The following is a 17,411-nucleotide window of genomic DNA, read 5'->3' as shown; positions in this document are numbered from 1 at the left end:
CTGTAGAGGAGTCGAAGAAGGGTACAACACTCGATTTTAATTGATGTCCAACGAGAATTCCCAAGCATGCGCATTCCACACACACGGAGATATATATTCTGCCGCAGGACTGCAGAAGCACATTAGACTAAAGGGGTTTCAACAGTCACCGATGCTGAGGAGAACTGGTGAGTACCGTTTCTCTCCTGCGCTAATTCTACTGCGCTCCTCTAATCGTTCCATTCTTTCAGACGCCGATTGTGCCAGGGATAATTGTGCATGTTTCCATGCGCACACGTTCGGCACTTACGGTACTTGAGTTTCCTCAGTCACCGATGCTAAGGAGATCTGGTGAGTAGACTACCCCACGCCTTTAATCGACGCGTTTTGTCGCAATTCTTTCAGACGCCAGGGCTGACTAATGCTGTGAATGGTTAGACGTGCATACTTTCCACACGCATGTGGAAAAGCCATAGCCTGTACATCAAATACAATATTCAGAGAGTATATTGTTAATACAGAATGTAAGCAAACGTCCTCACATTCAGACATTTACACTAAAAGTTATATTATTATTTGTCCGTAAGGCTACTTTTGACATTTTTCTAAACTTTAGCTTATGAAAAATATATCATTCTAATTAGTTTTGCACAACCTAAATAGTTAAACAAAAAAAGCAGATTAAATGGTTAGCTCCAAAACTAAGACCAATTACCATATTTCGTTAGAATGGATAGAGGAATAATAACGGGCGTCTAATGACGTTCTTTTTGAGCGGTTTGTAGCATATTTTAAGAGTTTTAATATCATGCGTAAATTCGCTCTGAAGGTCTATTAAAGTCCAAACTAAACTAATCAACTGTTGCGGAACATTAGCCTGAATTGTCACGTGGTTTTATATTTTTGCCATTTATCTGTTTCTGTCTCAGGGCCCAGAGGAAAAGTCACGCGGAGTTCCTGAACGGCGTGCACGTGCAATGGGAATCCTCGCCACTTCGAACACTAACGACTCCATCATTCGACCATTGGGATTTTACGTTATCGGATTTAGGGATTTTAAATTTGCTGATTTATATTTAACTTTTCTCGGCTTCATTTATATTGTAACAATTTTGTGCAACTCCTTTATCATTTCCATTATATGGACAGATCAGCGCCTGCACACTCCGAAGTACATCGCGGTGGCTAATTTAGGGGTTGTCGACTTGATGTACAGTACATCCTTTATTCCTAGTGCGATCAAGACTGTTTTCACGAAAGATACCTTCATGTCCTACAATGCATGTTTGACACAGATGTTTTTTTACTACTGTTCTGTGGCACTAGAATCATTTTCCCTCGGTGTACTTGCCTACGACAGGTTAATTGCGATATGTTTCCCCCTGCGGCATAGTAGCATCAACACTCCCACAGGCATGATCAGTATTTTAGCGATTGTTTGGTCGTTTTGTGTCAGCGCCCTGGTGTTCTTGGTCTTGATCTTGTCAAAACTGTCTTTTTGTAATTCACTCACGGTGTACAACTTTTTCTGTGAGTATGCAGCCGTGTTCATACTATCGTGCAATGATTACACACTGCAATGGGCCGCTGGCTCTTCTTTGAGTATAGTAATCTTGTTTGGGCCACTTAGTTTTATCGTCGTGTCATACGGCTGGATTTTGAGTGTCGTGTTTAGAATGAAAACTGTGGAGAGCAGGTACAAAGCACTGGCAACCTGCACAGAGCATCTCACCGTGGTGGCCATTTTCTACGTGCCGACCTTAACAGTGTACATCATTGAGCTTTTCTTATTTCTCATGCATCCAAATGCCAAAATGCTCAACTTGTCGTTAGCCTCGTGCATCCCGTCCTGTCTGAACCCCATTGTGTATTCTCTGGCAACCAAAGAAATCAGAAACAGAATACTGGCTATGCTCCAGAAAGTCAAAGTAGCAGCGTGGACAGGACAGGCATAGCGCCAAACCCTACAGCGAAAATACATTATTCAAACAAATGACATTAATTAATTTTAGGCCCTGGGGTTTCAATGCATTTTCTTGGAAATAGGAAATCATTACCCGACCAACACAATTCCAGGTGAAAGTTTTAGCGTTGCATTGTGCACTTAGTTACTGTTTTGTGCCATTTTGTTTTATTGTCTTTATTGTCTTGTGGTGTTCTTGTGCAATAATGTAATATAATACCACTCCATTTTCAGTGAGAGTTTGTAGTTACAGTTACATTGACACTTTACACCTTATATTAACATTGTATGGTTGACTTTCAATAAATTGTTTAACTGAAAAAATGACAAACACCCTGCATAAACCCACATGAAGGGAGCCAAATGTACTTTGCGTTTTTTTTTTTTTTGCGTTTAAAATATGTATTATTTTCTGTATATTATGAGATTTGTCAGTTAAATCTGAAAATATGAACTAAAAGGTTTATTTAGCATGGCTGTTAAGTCTGAAAAAACAGACTCATATTTAGCATAACTCTTTGAGGGAATGCCATATTTAGGCTAAATCTGAAGGTGAATAAAACAAAGAAAAACCATAATGTTTTTTACTTTACATTTCGAACCCCATACAATGCAATTAGCATTCTCCACATAGAATATTGTAACAATATTTTCTGTTTAAATAGCTAAAAACAGAAAACAGAAAAAAGTTCAAATTGTCAACAGGGCCTTCGTGACTGCGTGACTGAACCTGCGCGTATAATAATGATTAAGGAGCTGAGCTTGTAATTCAAGAGTAGCACGCTTAAACCCAGGCGGGGCACTGCCGTTGTACGTATGATGAGCAAACTAACCTTAGTTGCTGCATAAATACATTGCACGGAATAATGAGATACGCGTCTGGAGAAAACGGTCTGTAAAATGCCTAAATCTGTAAACTGATCTCATCAATGATCATAACGAAAGCTACCGAAGACAACTGCAGATTCTAATTGATGTCCCAGAAGAATTCCCAAGTACACACATTACACACACCAGGAGATATATTCGTCAGTAATAGCGGAGAAGCTCATTAGACCTGCGGGTGTCGACACGGACCTATGCTGGAGAGAACCGGAGAGTAGCGTGTTCCTGCTGCGCTAATTCTACTACGCGCATATAATCGCACCGGTTTGCTAGCTGTTCACCAGTTATCTGGAAAACGTACACGCATTATCAGGGAACCAAATTTAATTCTATTTTTTTGAGAGGGGAATAAACATACAAAAAACGAACGACAGCATGTGCATTGTGTTCGATTCCTTTGTGTTCTTGGTAAGAAATTAATCGCATCACGCCTGGATACAGCCTACTGAAGGAACTGCGCTGCTGACGGCGCCATCAGTTTGGAAACAATTCAACAGCGATATCTAGAGCGGAAGAGACGGTGTACCGAAATACGCATGCGTGTCATCACCAGCACGGTTTGGATCTCTTTTTTAAGTGGTTAAGTGGTTCATTCGTTATCAAAACTACATGTATTGGTGTAAATACGGTATACATTCTGTATTTCTCGTTCAATTATAAAATATTTCACACAGACAGTTTGCCAGTAAGACCACATCTGACTTCTTCTCCTAAACTTGATCTATTATTGTAATATGGAATAAGTGGTGTGCCATGACGTGACGTTAGAGCCGAAGTATATATGCACATTAATCATGTTTATTTTCATGTGTGAATTCCGATTTTACCCAAGAAGAAACCAACATGCGCTCTGTTCCAAAATCCATATTGCATGGAGTAAAGAAATCTCGTTCGTTCGTTTCAATTAATAGAACGCGTTTATACATTTCATAGACTGACACAGAAAAGTTGCAACGTGTGTTAGCCTCCAATGCTCTGAAAGTAGGCGATATTACAGTCCAAATTAAACTAATCAGCGAGTCCAGAAAATGAGTAATTTGGTTCTCGGCGTAAATAAATGCTGGGGAAATGTGTCTATAACTCAAAAGCGGATTCGTTTTCCAGCTGGGCTACTGACAATGTAGGCTACCATTGAAAATGTACTCATCTCGAAATGCTCTAAAGGAAACGTAGGCAACTGCTATATAAATGGACTGTACAAAAAATGTAAACTGTGAAACAAGGGATGAGAGCGTCTGCTAAATGATGAAATGTAATGTAAATTGGAGGTAACGTGTCTGGAACATTAGTCTGAATTGCCACTCGGTTAGACGTGTTCATTGATTGCCATTCATCTGTTTCTCTCTCAGGGCCCAGAGGAAAAGCTGTCACGTGGAGGCACTGAACACCGCGCACGTGCAATGGCAATTCTCGCCACTTCGATCACAAACGACTCCATCATTAGACCAGCCGGATTTTACGTAATCGGATTTAGGGATTTTAAATTTGCTGATTTATATTTAAGTTTTCTCGGCTTCATTTATATTGTAACGGTATTTTGCAACTGCTTTCTCATTTCCATTATATGGACAGATCATCGCCTGCACACTCCAAAGTACATCGCGGTGGCTAATTTAGGGTTTGTCGACTTGATGTGCAGTACATCATTTATTCCTAGTACGATCAACTCGTTTGTGACGAAAGACACCTTCATGCCCTACAACGCATGTTTAATACAGATGTTTTTTTATGATACTTCTTTAGCACTAGTGTCATTTGCCCTCAGTGTACTGGCTTATGACCGTTTAATTGCGATAAGTTTCCCCCTGAGGCATAGTACCATCAACACACCCACAAGCATGATCATTATTTTAGCGATTATGTGGTCGTTTTGTGTCAGCGTTATTGTGACCATGGTCTTCCCATTTTGGACACTGTCTTTTTGTGATTCGCTCACTGTGTACAACTTTTTCTGTGAGTTCTCAGCCGTGACCAGTCTGTCATGCAACGATAACACAGCGCTTATGACCGCTGCCTCTTCTCTGAGTATGATCATTTTTTTTGCGCCCCTTTCTTTCACCCTGATATCATACGTGTGTATTCTGGCAGCCGTGTTTCGAATGAAAAATGTGGAGAGTAAATACAAGGCACTTGCAACTTGCACTGAACATCTGGTCCTTGTGGCGATTTTCTATGTGCCGATCATAACGCTGTACATAATTGAACTTTTCTTATTCCTCGTCGATCCTAATGTCAAAATGGTGAACTATTCGTTAGCCTCGTGCCTCCCGTCCTGTCTGAACCCCATCGTGTATTCCCTGGCAACCAAAGAAATCAGGAACAGAATACTGGCTATGCTCCAGAAAGTCAAAGTAGCTGCGAGGGCAGGGCAGGCGTAGCTTCCATTTATTTTCAGTCCTTGCGGTATGGCCTCAATTGCGCATGTCTATATGACATAAAACGCAAAGTAGATGAAAAAGGGCGTTCGGAAATAAAAGTTTTATATTACGAAGACAGAGCCTGCCCTTGCATGCAAAATCCAAAAGATGGAGGAAAAAAAATTAATGAGCAAACTAAAAGAAAAATCACACAAACGTAACTACTGTACTTTCAAATCTATAATATTGATGTACTATAATATAACTTGCGTGCCATGTCTGTTGAGATGCAAGTTATAGTTCAGATATTGTGTCATGAAGTATTTCATTAAGTTATATACCGCGTTGCTTTTGTGTTGCCTTTTTACGGTTGTAAAAGAGTAGTTTGTGTGTGTGTGGGTATGGTGGGGAATGCATGTGTAATAGTGGGGTAAACAGATAAAAAAGGTAGGTGTACAGTTGAATCTAACCTGGTAAATTTAAAAATAAATAAAAAATAAAAAATACAAACTGATTCGTTGGTTGCACTCTCTGGCCGTCAAGTGGTCCCGTCTAAAATCAGGAAGGACACATTGAACCCGCAATACAAACCCCACATACAGCCTTCGGCAATAAACATTCAACACTTTTTTTAACGTAATAATTGTAATTGTAATATTCTTTAATGATTACATACATTTACAAATTATACATTTGCCTGCTATTATGTATTTGTAGAAACACTTTACATTGGATTTAACTGCTTTTTCTACACAGCTTTGGTATGCTTTCCCAGATTTCACATTTAGATCCTGTTAGAAGTCAATTTTTTCAAAGAGCTCCTTAACACTGATTATAACTGAATGGAAGCCTATCGTAACGGTTAAGGAACAGTAAGAGATGCGTTTTGTACTTGTCCATGACCATGAAATGCACATTTTCTACGTCTACACAAGCAGGTAAGATCCGTTCAGGCAGCAGAACACATCAGCCCGACCTTTTTGCCATGGTCAACTTCAGGACCACTTCTGCGAAGACTGGCTCTACAATTTCTATATACTTATTTACTAATTCAACTATTTATCTATTAATCTATTTACCCATTTAGCTATTTACTCATTTAGGCTACTTGTTTACTTATTTACATAAATTTTTAACCATGTGCATGTTTCTCTATTTTATTAATTTTTCATAATTTTGTAAATTTTAGGATGTCTTTCAATTCGTTTTAATTCATATATCTTTCATAATATATATTATATTAAATATAAATCATATTTTATTTTTTCAAAAATAAAAAAATAATTAATGATTAAAATAATAAATAATTTAAAATCATAATTTATCACATTAGGACATTTTTCATTATGAAAACGATATTTAAACAGATAAAAAATACATAAATGACTTTGAAAATTATCATAGGTTTTTATATATTTTCTAAACCATTTCTAACAAAAATGTATACAATATATAATTTACATTTTTTTCTAAATGTTTAATTTTGTCGTAATTTAGATTTTAATTTATTGTTTAATATTTTTTCTAAATATTTGCATTTGTGTAATTTTATTATTTTGTTCTCATTTAAAAAAATATAGTGCATATGAGTGCAGGGTGAAAGCCTTATATTCACTCTGAGGGCCTACTGTATATATGGGGGCAGTAGCCCAACTCAGTGCACTGTCAATCTGGGTCTTAGGCGCAGAGAGATTCGGTCTAAAAGCTAGATCTATATTCGTGCGTACTATTTTTTATGCCCGAAACCATTTCAGGGACTGGGCGAGAATGGACCCTGCTCGAAGGCATATTGTCAACAAGGACTTCATATGTAACTGTGGGACCGAACGTGAGCGCATCACAATGATTAGGAAACTGAGCTTGAAACTCAACAGTCGTACCTTCATACCCTGGTGGGGCACAACCGTTTTGTCCAGATTGAACAAGGCACGGTTAACTAATATGAATTGCGCCATAAATAGCACACTGCGCGGAAAAATGAGGTGTGTCAGCGTGTCTGGAGCAGAGGGTCTGTTAAAAGCCAGAATGCTGTGTTAACATTGACCTCATCAATGCCTCAAACAAAGGCTATACCTGAGGGATTCAAAATTCGGCAGGCAATGGAAGGCAACTACAGATTCTAATTGATGTCCCAGAAGAATTCCCAAGTACACACATTACACACACCAGGAGATATATTCATCAGTATGAGTGGAGAAGCTCATTAGACCTGCGGGTGTCGACACTGACCTATGCTGGAGAGAACCGGAGAGTAGCGTGTTCCTGCTGCGCTAATTCTACTACGCGCATATAATCGCACCGGCTTGCTAGCTGTTCACCAGTTATCTGGAAAACGTACACGCATTATCATGGAACCAAATTTAATTCTTTTTTATTGAGAGGAGAATAAACATACAAAAAACGAACGACAGCATGTGCATTGTGTTCGATTTCTTTGTGTTCTTGGTAAGAAATTAATCGCATCACGCCTGGATACAGCCTACTGAAGGAACTGCGCTGCTGACGGCGCCATCAGTTTGGAAACAATTCAACAGCGATATCTGGAGCGGAAGAGACGGTGTACCCAAATACGCATGCGTGTCATCACCAGCACGGTTTGGATCTCTTTTTTAAGTGGTTAAGTGGTTCATTCGTTATCAAAACTACATATATTGGTGTAAATACGGTATAAATTCTCTATTTCTCGTTCAATTATAAAATATTTCACACTGTGAATTCCGATTAACCACATGCTCCTGTTCCAAATATCAGTATTGCACCGATACAGAAAATCCATGCGTTAGTTTATAAGAGAACGCGTTATACTTATGACTAACGAATTCAACGTGTGTTACTCCATGCTCTGAGTAGGCGATTTACAGCAAATTAAACTATATCAGCTGTCCAACAATGGCATTGTTCCAGTAAAAATTGCTGGGAACGTGTCAAATTTAATAAATTCGGGTTTTGATTCCCAGCTGGACACTGAATAGTTAGCTATCGTTGAAAGTATGATCTTGAAGCTATAGGAACATAGGTACATGCATATTAAATAACTGATAGAAAAATATAAACTGTGTAAGAGAATGAAGATCTAAATGTTAAATGTAACTAGCCAAATAGAGCGATACGTTTTCAGGACATTAGTCTAAATGTACAGTGGTTGATGATTATCCCGAAGGCCAAGTAGGAGTAGACTGTGTATGAAGTCGGAGGTTGCATTAAACCCGACCGGGATGTCGAGGTCCTGGCAAGACAATGAAACCTTAATCCTAAGTTGAGTAAGAGTGGAACATTGAAGCGCTTGATAAAGCGCACTTAAATGCAGTCCATTTACCATTGATTGCTATTCATCTGTTTCTCACTCAGGGCCAGGAGGAAAAGCAGTCACGCGGAGGCACTGAACACCGCACACGTGCAATGGCAATTCTCGCGACTTCGATCACAAACGACACCATCATTAGACCAGCCGGATTTTACGTTATCGGATTTACGTACTTAAAGTTCGGTAATTTACATTTAATTTTTCTCGGTTTTATTTATGTTGTGACGGTTTTGTGCAACTTCTTTATCATTTTCATTATATGGACAGATCATCGCCTGCACACACCGAAGTACATTGCGGTGGCTAATTTGGGGGTTGTCGATTTGATGTGCAGTACATCCTTGATTCCTAATACGATCATCGCGTTTGTGACGAAAGATACCTTCATGTCCTACAACGCATGTATGATACAGATATTTTTTTATTACTCTTCATTAGCACTAGAGTCATTTTCCCTCAGTGTACTGGCTTATGACAGGTTAATTGCGATATGTTTCCCCCTGAGGCACAGTACCATCAACACACCCACAAGCATGATCAGTATTTTAGCGATTGTTTGGTCGTTTAGTGTCAGCATCATGGTGTTCATGATCATCATCTTGGCGAAACTGTCGTTTTGTGATTCCCTTACTGTGTACAACTTTTTCTGTGAGTACGCAGCCGTGACCAATCTGTCATGCAACGATTACACACTCCATTGGACCGCTGGCTCTTCTCTGAGTATTATCGTTTTTTTTGCACCCCCTTGTTTCATCCTCATATCATACGTGTGTATTCTGGCAGCCGTGTTTCGAATGAAAAGTGTGGAGAGTAAATACAAGGCACTTGCAACCTGCACAGAACATCTGGTCCTTGTGGCGATTTTCTATGTGCCGATCATAACGCTGTCCGTCATTGAACTGTTTTTATTCCTCGTCGATCCAAATGTCAAAATGGTAAACTTGTCGTTTGCCTCATGCCTCCCGCCCTGTCTGAACCCCATTGTGTATTCCCTGGCAACCAAAGAAATCAGGAACAGAATACTGGCTATGCTCCAGAAAGTCAAAGCAGCTGCGTGGGCAGGGCAGGCGTAGCTTCCATTAATGTTTAGCCCTTGCTGTTTAGCCACAAATGCGCATGTCTATGTGACGTCAAACGCAAAGTAGATGAAAAGGGCGTTCGGAAATAAAAACGCCATTCGGAAAGTAGTCATTCGGAAAAGTGTCATTACGGAAATAAAACATGTTATTATGAAATAAAATATGATAACTTTATCGTGAAAAGAATAATAATGAGCTGTGAATCGTTTAATTATTTCAAGATAAAATGAAGTATTTTTTTAATTGTTGACCAATTTAATTATTCATTTATATGATTCTACATTTATTTTTTTTTATTTCATTTTAGCACATTTAGTCCTCCATACCACCCCTACCCCTAAAAAATAAATGAAAAAATGAATAACTAATTAGCCTAAATTATTGGCTATGCCTCTACTCACAAGAGGGGGCTTAGTGTGTGTGCGTGTGTGAGGGTTTGTGTGCGCATGGGGGGTTGGGGGGTAGGGGGGCTGCCCTTGCATGCAAAATCCATAAGGAGGAAGCCATTTCATGAGCAATCTAAATGAAAAATTACACAAACGTACCTACAGTACTTTTAAATATACAATATTAATTTAGCCTACTGTAATATAACTTGCGTGCCATGTTTGTTGAGATACAAATTATATTTGAGATATTCTGTCATGAAGTATTTCATAAAGTTATCTGCTACTGCGTTGCTTTCATGAGTAGCCTTTCTATTGTTGTAACAAATTAGTCTGTTTAGTGTGTGTGTGTGTGTGTGTGTGCAGGGGCATGCACGTGTAACACAGAGGGTGGGGTAAACAGATTAAAAGGTAGCTGTACATTTTAATCTCACCTGTAAATTTTGAAATAGTTAAAAAATAAAAAATACAAACTGATTCGCTGGTTGCACTCTCTGGCTGTCAAGAACAGTGGTCACGTCAGGACAGCCAGAGAGTCTTAGACGCAAAGAGATTCTGGCTTGAAGCAAGACCTATATTCGTGCGTCCTATTTTTTGTACCCGAAACCATTTCAGGGACTGGGCGAGAATGGACCCTGTTCGAAGGCAATTTGTCAACAAGGCCTTCATATACAACTGTGGGACCGAACGTGAGCGCATCACAATGATTAGGAAACGGAGCTTGCAACTCAACAGTCGTACCTTCATACCCAGGTGGGGCACAACCGTTGTGTCCAGATTGAACAAGGCATGGTTAACTAATCTGAATTGCGGCATAAATAGCACATTGCAGGGAAAATGAGGTGTGTCAGCGTGTCTGGAGCAGAGGGTCTGTTAAAAACCAGAATGCTGTGTTAACATTGACCTCATCAATGCCTCAAACAAAGGCTATACCTGAGGGATTCTAAATTCGGCACGCAATGGAAGGCAACTGCAGATTTTAATGGATATCCCAGAAGAATTCCCAGGTACGCGCATTACACACACCAGGAGATATATTCATCAGTATGAGTGGAGAAGCTCATTAGACCTGCGGGTGACGACACGGACCTATGCTGGGGAGAACCAGCAAGTAGCGTGTTCCTGCTGCGTTAATTCTACTACGTGAATATAATCGTACCGGCTTGCTAGCTGTTCATGAATAGTGGAAGTTATCTGGAAAACGTACAAGCATTATCAAGAAACCAAATTTAATGCTTTTTGATTGAGGGGGGAATAAACAAACAAAAAACGAACGACAGCTTATGCATTGTGTTCGTTTCCATTGCATCACGCCTGGATACAGCCTATTGAAGGAACTGCGCTGTTGAAGGCGCCATCAATTTGGAAACAATTCAACAGCGATATCTGCAGCGGGAGAGACGGTGTACCCAAATACGCATGCGTGTCATCACCAGCACGGTTCGGATCTCTTTTTTAAGTGGTTAATTCGTTATCAGAACTACATATATTTGTGTAAATACTGTATAAATTTTGTATTTCTCGTTCAATTATGAAATATTTCACAGTTTTCCAGTAAGACCACATCTGACTTCTACGCCTAAACGTGAGCATTATTTGTGATATAGAATAAGTGGTGTGTCATGACGTGACGTTGGAGCCGATCAACATGCGCTATGTTTCAAAATCCATATTGCATGGAGTAAAGAAATCTCGTTCGATCGTTTCAATTAATAGAACGCGTTTATACATTTCAGAGACTGACAGAGAAAAGCTGCAACGTGTATTAGCCTCCCATACTCTGAAAGTAGGCGATATTACAGTCCAAATTAAACTAATCAGCGAGTCCAGACAATGAGTAATTTGGTTATCTGCGTAAATAAATGCTGGGGAACTGTGCCTATAACTCAAAAGTGGATTCGATTGCTGGCTGGGCTACAGACTATTGGGCGACATAGCTCAGGAGGTAAGAGCGGTTGTCTGGCAGTCGGAGGGTTGCAGTTTTCATCCCCGCCCTGGGCGTGTCGAAGTGTCACTGAGCAAGACACCTAACCCCTAACTGCTCTGGTGAATACGAGGCATCAATTGTATAGCGCATTGGATACAAGCGCTATATAAATACAGTCCATTTTACCATTTACCAGACTACGTAGGCTACAATTTAAAAGCTACTAATCTCGAAATGCTCTGAAGTAAACATAGGCTACTGCTATATAAATGGACTGTACAAAAAATGTAAACTGTGAAACAACGGATGAGAGCGTCTGCTAAATGGTGAAATGTAATGTAAATGGGAGGTAACGTGTCTGGAACATTAGTCTGAAGTGCCACTCGGATGGATGTGTTCTTTAATTTACTTTCATCTGTTTCTCTCTCAGGGCCCAGACGAAAAGCAGTCACGCGGAGGCACTGAACACCGCGCACGTGCAATGGCAATTCTCGCCACTTCGATCACAAACGACTCCATCATTAGACCAGCCGGATTTTATGTTATCGGTTTTACGTATTTAAAGTTCGGTGATTTATATTTAATTTTCCTCGGTTTCATTTATGTCGTAACAGTTTTGTGCAACTTCTTTATCATTTTCATTATATGGACAGATCATCGCCTGCACACACCGAAGTACATTGCGGTGGCTAATTTGGGGGTAGTCGATTTGATGTCCAGTACATCCTTGATTCCTAATACGATCAACGCGTTTGTGACGAAAGATACCTTCATGTCCTACAACGCATGTTTGATACAGATATTTTTTTATTACTCTTCATTAGCACTAGAGTCATTTTCCCTCAGTGTACTGGCTTATGACAGGTTAATTGCGATATGTTTTCCCCTGAGGCATAGTACCATCAACACACCCACAAGCATGATCAGTATTTTAGCGATTGTTTGGTCGTTTTGTGTCAGCGTCATGGTGTTCATGATCTTGATATTGGCGAAACTGTCGTTTTGCGATTCCCTTACCGTGTACAACTTTTTCTGTGAGTACGCAGCCGTGACCAATCTGTCATGCAACGATAACACACTGCATTGGGCCGCTGGCTCTTCTCTGAGTATGATCATTTTGTTTGCGCCCCTTAGTTTCATCCTCATATCATACGTGTGTATTCTGGCAGCCGTGTTTAGAATGAAAAATGTGGAGAGTAAATACAAGGCACTTGCAACTTGCACTGAACATCTGGTCCTTGTGGCGATTTTCTATGTGCCGATCATAACGCTGTACATCACTGAACTTTTCTTATTTCTCGTCAATCCAAATGTCAAAATGGTAAACTTGTCGTTTGCCTCATGCCTCCCGGCTTGTCTGAACCCCATTGTGTATTCCCTGGCAACCAAAGAAATCAGGAACAGAATACTGGCTATGCTCCAGAAAGTAAAAATAGCAATAGCACACCCCCATTAATCCCATTTGAATATTGCGTTATGAATTGTCTTAATTATTTTCATTTTCTCTTTTATCGTCTTGCGATGTGCTCGTGTAATACTCTAATGTGCCATCAGCAAGACCCTGTTCTTAATTGACCAACCAGGCTAAATAAAGGTAATACATATACATCTCCTGGGTCTAATTTTAAAGGGGGGCGATATAGCTCAGGAGGTAAGACCGATTGTCTGGCAGTCGGAGGGTTGCCGGTTCAAACCCCACCCTGGGCATGTCCAAGTGTCCTTGAGCAAGACACCTAACCCCTAACCTCTAACTGCTCTGGCGAATGAGAGGCATCAATTGTAAAGCGCTTTGGATAAAAGCGCTATATAAATGCAGTCCATTTACCATTTAAAGAATGGCTTTCTACTGACGTGTTATTGTTGCAATAAGTGTGTGTGTTTTTGTATCTGGGGGGCAGACAGATGAAGAGGGAGCTGTACATTACAAGTTAATCTCAACTGGTAAAATTTGGTTAAAAACATAATTCACTCATTGCACCAGAAAAGCGGTCCCATCAGAAATCGGAAAAATATTAAACGAACTCACCACACAAACCCTGCATGAAAGTAGTTCTGTATAATAAATATTTAATAAAAAAATTCTGATTGTAATTGTAACATTCCTTTCTGCTTAAATATATTTACGTTGTACATTTTCCTCGGTTATGTAATCGTTTAAACACTTTACATGGTATTTAACTGGTAATGTAATGTAATGGCCATGCGGACACTGCCGTTGTACGCATGAGCAAGGTAGGCGAGATCTAAGACGAATTTCTGTGGAAATACATTGCGCGTAAAATGATGTTTTGTAGGTAGGTCTGGATAAGAGTAAAGTAAACTGTGACCTCATAATTATCTCTTACATACTCATGGGATTATATACTCAGAAGGAAAGGTAGTTACGGATTTTAATTGATGTCCCAGACGAATTCCCAAGTACACCCAGTCCGCACACACCAGGAGATATATTCAGCAGTACGAGTAGAGAAGCACATTAAGACCAACGGGTTTCGCCAGTGACGTATGCTGAGGAGAACTGGTGGGTAGCGTCTTCCTGCCGCACAAATACTACTCCGCGTTAATTCAGCCTTTTAAAAAAGTTCTATCATGCACCAGGACCGAGTTTGAGTGTGTCCGCGCGTGTACCTTCGACATAACCTATGTGGAATGCCTACAGCTAGTTCAACAAATACGATAATCAAGGAGAACAATGGCAGGCATACTAGAAAATGTACGAGCAAAGCCCATGATCGCATTTAATGTAGCCAAGGCCAGGCTGAAGTTTGGCCAAAATATATTCGTGGCTTAAGTAAAAACCGCCGATCAGGTTGATTGCTGTTCGCCATAGGTGGAAGTTTTCTGGACGTCGTACAGGTATTATAAACTTTTTTTTATTTTATTATTATTATTTTCAGCAGGAATTTAAAAAGAAAAGAGCTTAGTGAGGGGGAAAAAACCCGAACCAACGACAGCTTCGACACTGTGCACTTCTCTGTGTTTTCGGTCATATATTAACTGCATTATGCCCGGATATAGCCCACGAAAAGAATAGTCCTAGTCTATTGAAGGCAGTGTCACTTCACAAATAACACAGGAGCGCTACAGGTAGTGGAGGAGACGGTCGACCCAATGTCGGATGCGACATGACCTCACGGTTTGTTTCTCGTTTTTCGTGGTTCTTTTTTAAATTACTATAAAAACTAGGCCTACACGTATTTGTCTGTATTTGTATTTAAGTGCTGTATTTGTCGTTAAACTGCATTAAATAATTTACAGTGATAGTCCTATAATTATTTGTGAGGAAGTCTGACCTGTTTTTGAATATATTTCTGTTTTAATTAAATATTTGTAACTCTATTAGTTCAGTATCCGATAAATAGCTTACAATAAGCGGATTGAATGGCGGACACCAACACCAAGACCAATGAGCATGCTTGTTTAGAATGGACACAGGACAGTTAATGGGTGTGTGTCACAATGGTGCATTGGAGCCCAACGGTTTCAGAATACATTTTGAGTGTTATATCGTCGTGCGTAAATTCCGAATTAGATTACCAATGGTAAATCAACACGGCTCCGTAAATGTCAGTGACGCTTGGAATAATATATCTCATTGGTTCGTAACTTTTCATTAAAAGACAAATGTGTCCACCACCCGGATATCGCAGAACATTGTTCAACACTTAGTTTGCAGTTAGGCGTTATGCGATTAAACAAAGAATTAGTCTTTTAAAGAACATTAATTTTAATACTGTGCTAAATTTACGTTGCAACGTGTGTCAGCCTCCCAAGCTCTAAAGGTATACTGCAGTGCAAATTAATCATCTGGCGCGGAGAATGGCTATAGCTCGATTATCGGTGTAGTATAGGCTAATTAGTAGCGAAATGGGCTAAAAACTCATAAGCGGTCGGTTCGATTCCAGGTAAGGCCGCTGACAATGTATCCTTGAAAATGTACACATCCTGAATTGCTTCAATTGAAATATACAGCTATAGATTTATTTTAAATGTGGCCTAATCTGTGCAAGTATAGATACGATCGTATCGAAATGTATAATGTAGCCTAAATTCGCGCAAGCGGTACGGTCATTTGGCTAATCTGTCACGTGGTTGTATGTTTTCATTCGCATGTTTCATTTCACTCCCAGGGCGCAGACGAAGAAAACAGTCACGCGGAGGTCCTGAACGCCGCACGTGTGCAATGGCAGTTCTGGCAGCTTCAATTACGAACGACTCCGTCAGTAAACCTGTGGGATTTTATATTATCGGATTTACGTATTTAAAGTTTGCCAATTTATACTTTATTTTCCTAACCGTCGTTTATATTGTAACGGTTTTGTCCAACTCCTTTATCCTTGCCATCATATGGATAGACAATCGCCTGCATACTCCAAAGTACATTGCAGTGGCTAATCTGGCGGTCGTCGACTTGGTGTTCAGTACAACAGTCATTCCTGGAATGATTAAGGCGTTTCTCGCGAAGGATAACTTCATTTCCTACAACGCATGTTTGACACAGATGTTTTTTTATTACTGTTTCGTCTCAATAGAGTCGTTCTCCCTCTGTGTACTTGCATATGACAGGTTAATTGCGATATGTTTCCCACTGAGACAGAGCTCCATCAACACAACCACCGTCATGATCAGTATTTCTGTGACTGTTTGGTCGTTTTGCGTAAGTGTTATTTTGTTCTCGACCTCACTCATGACCAGACTGATTTTCTGTAATTCGGTCAATGTGTACAGCTACTTCTGTGACTACGCCCCCGTGTTTAGACTAGCTTGCAATGATAACAGTTTGCAGTGGGCCACTGCAACAGCTCTGAGTTTAATTTTTCTGTTTGGGCCCCTTAGTTTCATCGTCATATCCTACGTCTGTATTCTGGCAGCCGTGTTTAGGATGAAAAACGTACAGAGCAGGTACAAGGCACTTGCAACGTGCACAGAACATCTCGTTCTAGTGGCGATTTTCTACGTGCCCATCGTGACGTTGTTCATAATAGGGCTTTTCTTATTCCGCGTCGATCCGGACATCAGGATGGTGAACCTGTCGTTAGCCTCGTGCATGCCGCCCTGTCTGAACCCCATTGTGTATTCCCTGTCAACCAAAGAAATCAGGAGCAGAATACTGGCCATGCTTCAGAAAGTTAAGGTAGTAGCGTGGTCAGGGCCGGCGTAGACATAGAAGGTTGCCATAAATGCTTTCAAATGGACGCATTCACTCAGTTTAGGCGTCTTTGCGTCTGGCGTCAATTGCGCGTGTCTATGTAATGAAGTATGAACTGCATTTTATTTGAAATAGATGATCCCACACCCACACCCGTCACCCTACCATAGCCATACCATTTGAATGTTTAAACGCTGGATTGTGAGCTGTCTCAATTATTATTTGGTGTCAACTGCTTCAATGTCCCTTGTTGGTCTGTTTGTGTAATAGTGTAATTTACCATGACGTCACTGTCAGTGAGACATTGTTCTCAGCTGACCTACCTGGTTAAATAAAGATAAAGGTTTAAAAAAAACTTCACTGGGAATTATTTTCAAATGAC

At 40.1% G+C, this 17,411-nt stretch overlaps 4 protein-coding genes and 1 long non-coding RNA gene across 11 annotated transcripts in view; 4 read left to right on the top strand and 1 right to left on the bottom strand.

Annotated features, from left to right (window-relative positions):
- LOC135264112 (uncharacterized) overlaps positions 1-17,411 on the bottom strand; it is a 247,325-nt gene that overhangs the window by 223,700 nt on the left and 6,214 nt on the right. The window lies entirely within an intron of this gene.
- LOC135264103 (olfactory receptor 52B2-like) lies at positions 142-2,496 on the top strand. Its single transcript, XM_064352763.1, has 2 exons — positions 142-330; positions 909-2,496. The coding sequence occupies exon 2, from the start codon at positions 957-959 to the stop codon at positions 1,932-1,934; it is 978 nt and encodes a 325-aa protein (XP_064208833.1). The 5' UTR covers positions 142-330; positions 909-956; the 3' UTR covers positions 1,935-2,496.
- Positions 8,538-9,800, top strand: LOC135262467 (olfactory receptor 1D2-like). Its single transcript, XM_064349486.1, has one exon. The coding sequence runs from the start codon at positions 8,584-8,586 to the stop codon at positions 9,559-9,561; it is 978 nt and encodes a 325-aa protein (XP_064205556.1). The 5' UTR covers positions 8,538-8,583; the 3' UTR covers positions 9,562-9,800.
- LOC135262529 (olfactory receptor 1D2-like) lies at positions 12,252-13,336 on the top strand. The gene has a single exon (XM_064349543.1). The coding sequence runs from the start codon at positions 12,272-12,274 to the stop codon at positions 13,334-13,336; it is 1,065 nt and encodes a 354-aa protein (XP_064205613.1). The 5' UTR covers positions 12,252-12,271.
- LOC135262466 (olfactory receptor 6N1-like) lies at positions 16,016-17,370 on the top strand. Its single transcript, XM_064349484.1, has one exon. It carries the CDS (start codon positions 16,064-16,066, stop codon positions 17,039-17,041), a length of 978 nt encoding a protein of 325 aa, XP_064205554.1. The 5' UTR covers positions 16,016-16,063; the 3' UTR covers positions 17,042-17,370.

The sequence above is a fragment of the Anguilla rostrata genome, chromosome 9 (assembly GCF_018555375.3).
Source record: "Anguilla rostrata isolate EN2019 chromosome 9, ASM1855537v3, whole genome shotgun sequence".
Lineage (NCBI taxonomy): Eukaryota > Metazoa > Chordata > Actinopteri > Anguilliformes > Anguillidae > Anguilla > Anguilla rostrata.
The sequence above is the reverse complement of the archived record's forward strand: the minus strand, read 5'-3'. Positions and strand labels throughout refer to the sequence as shown.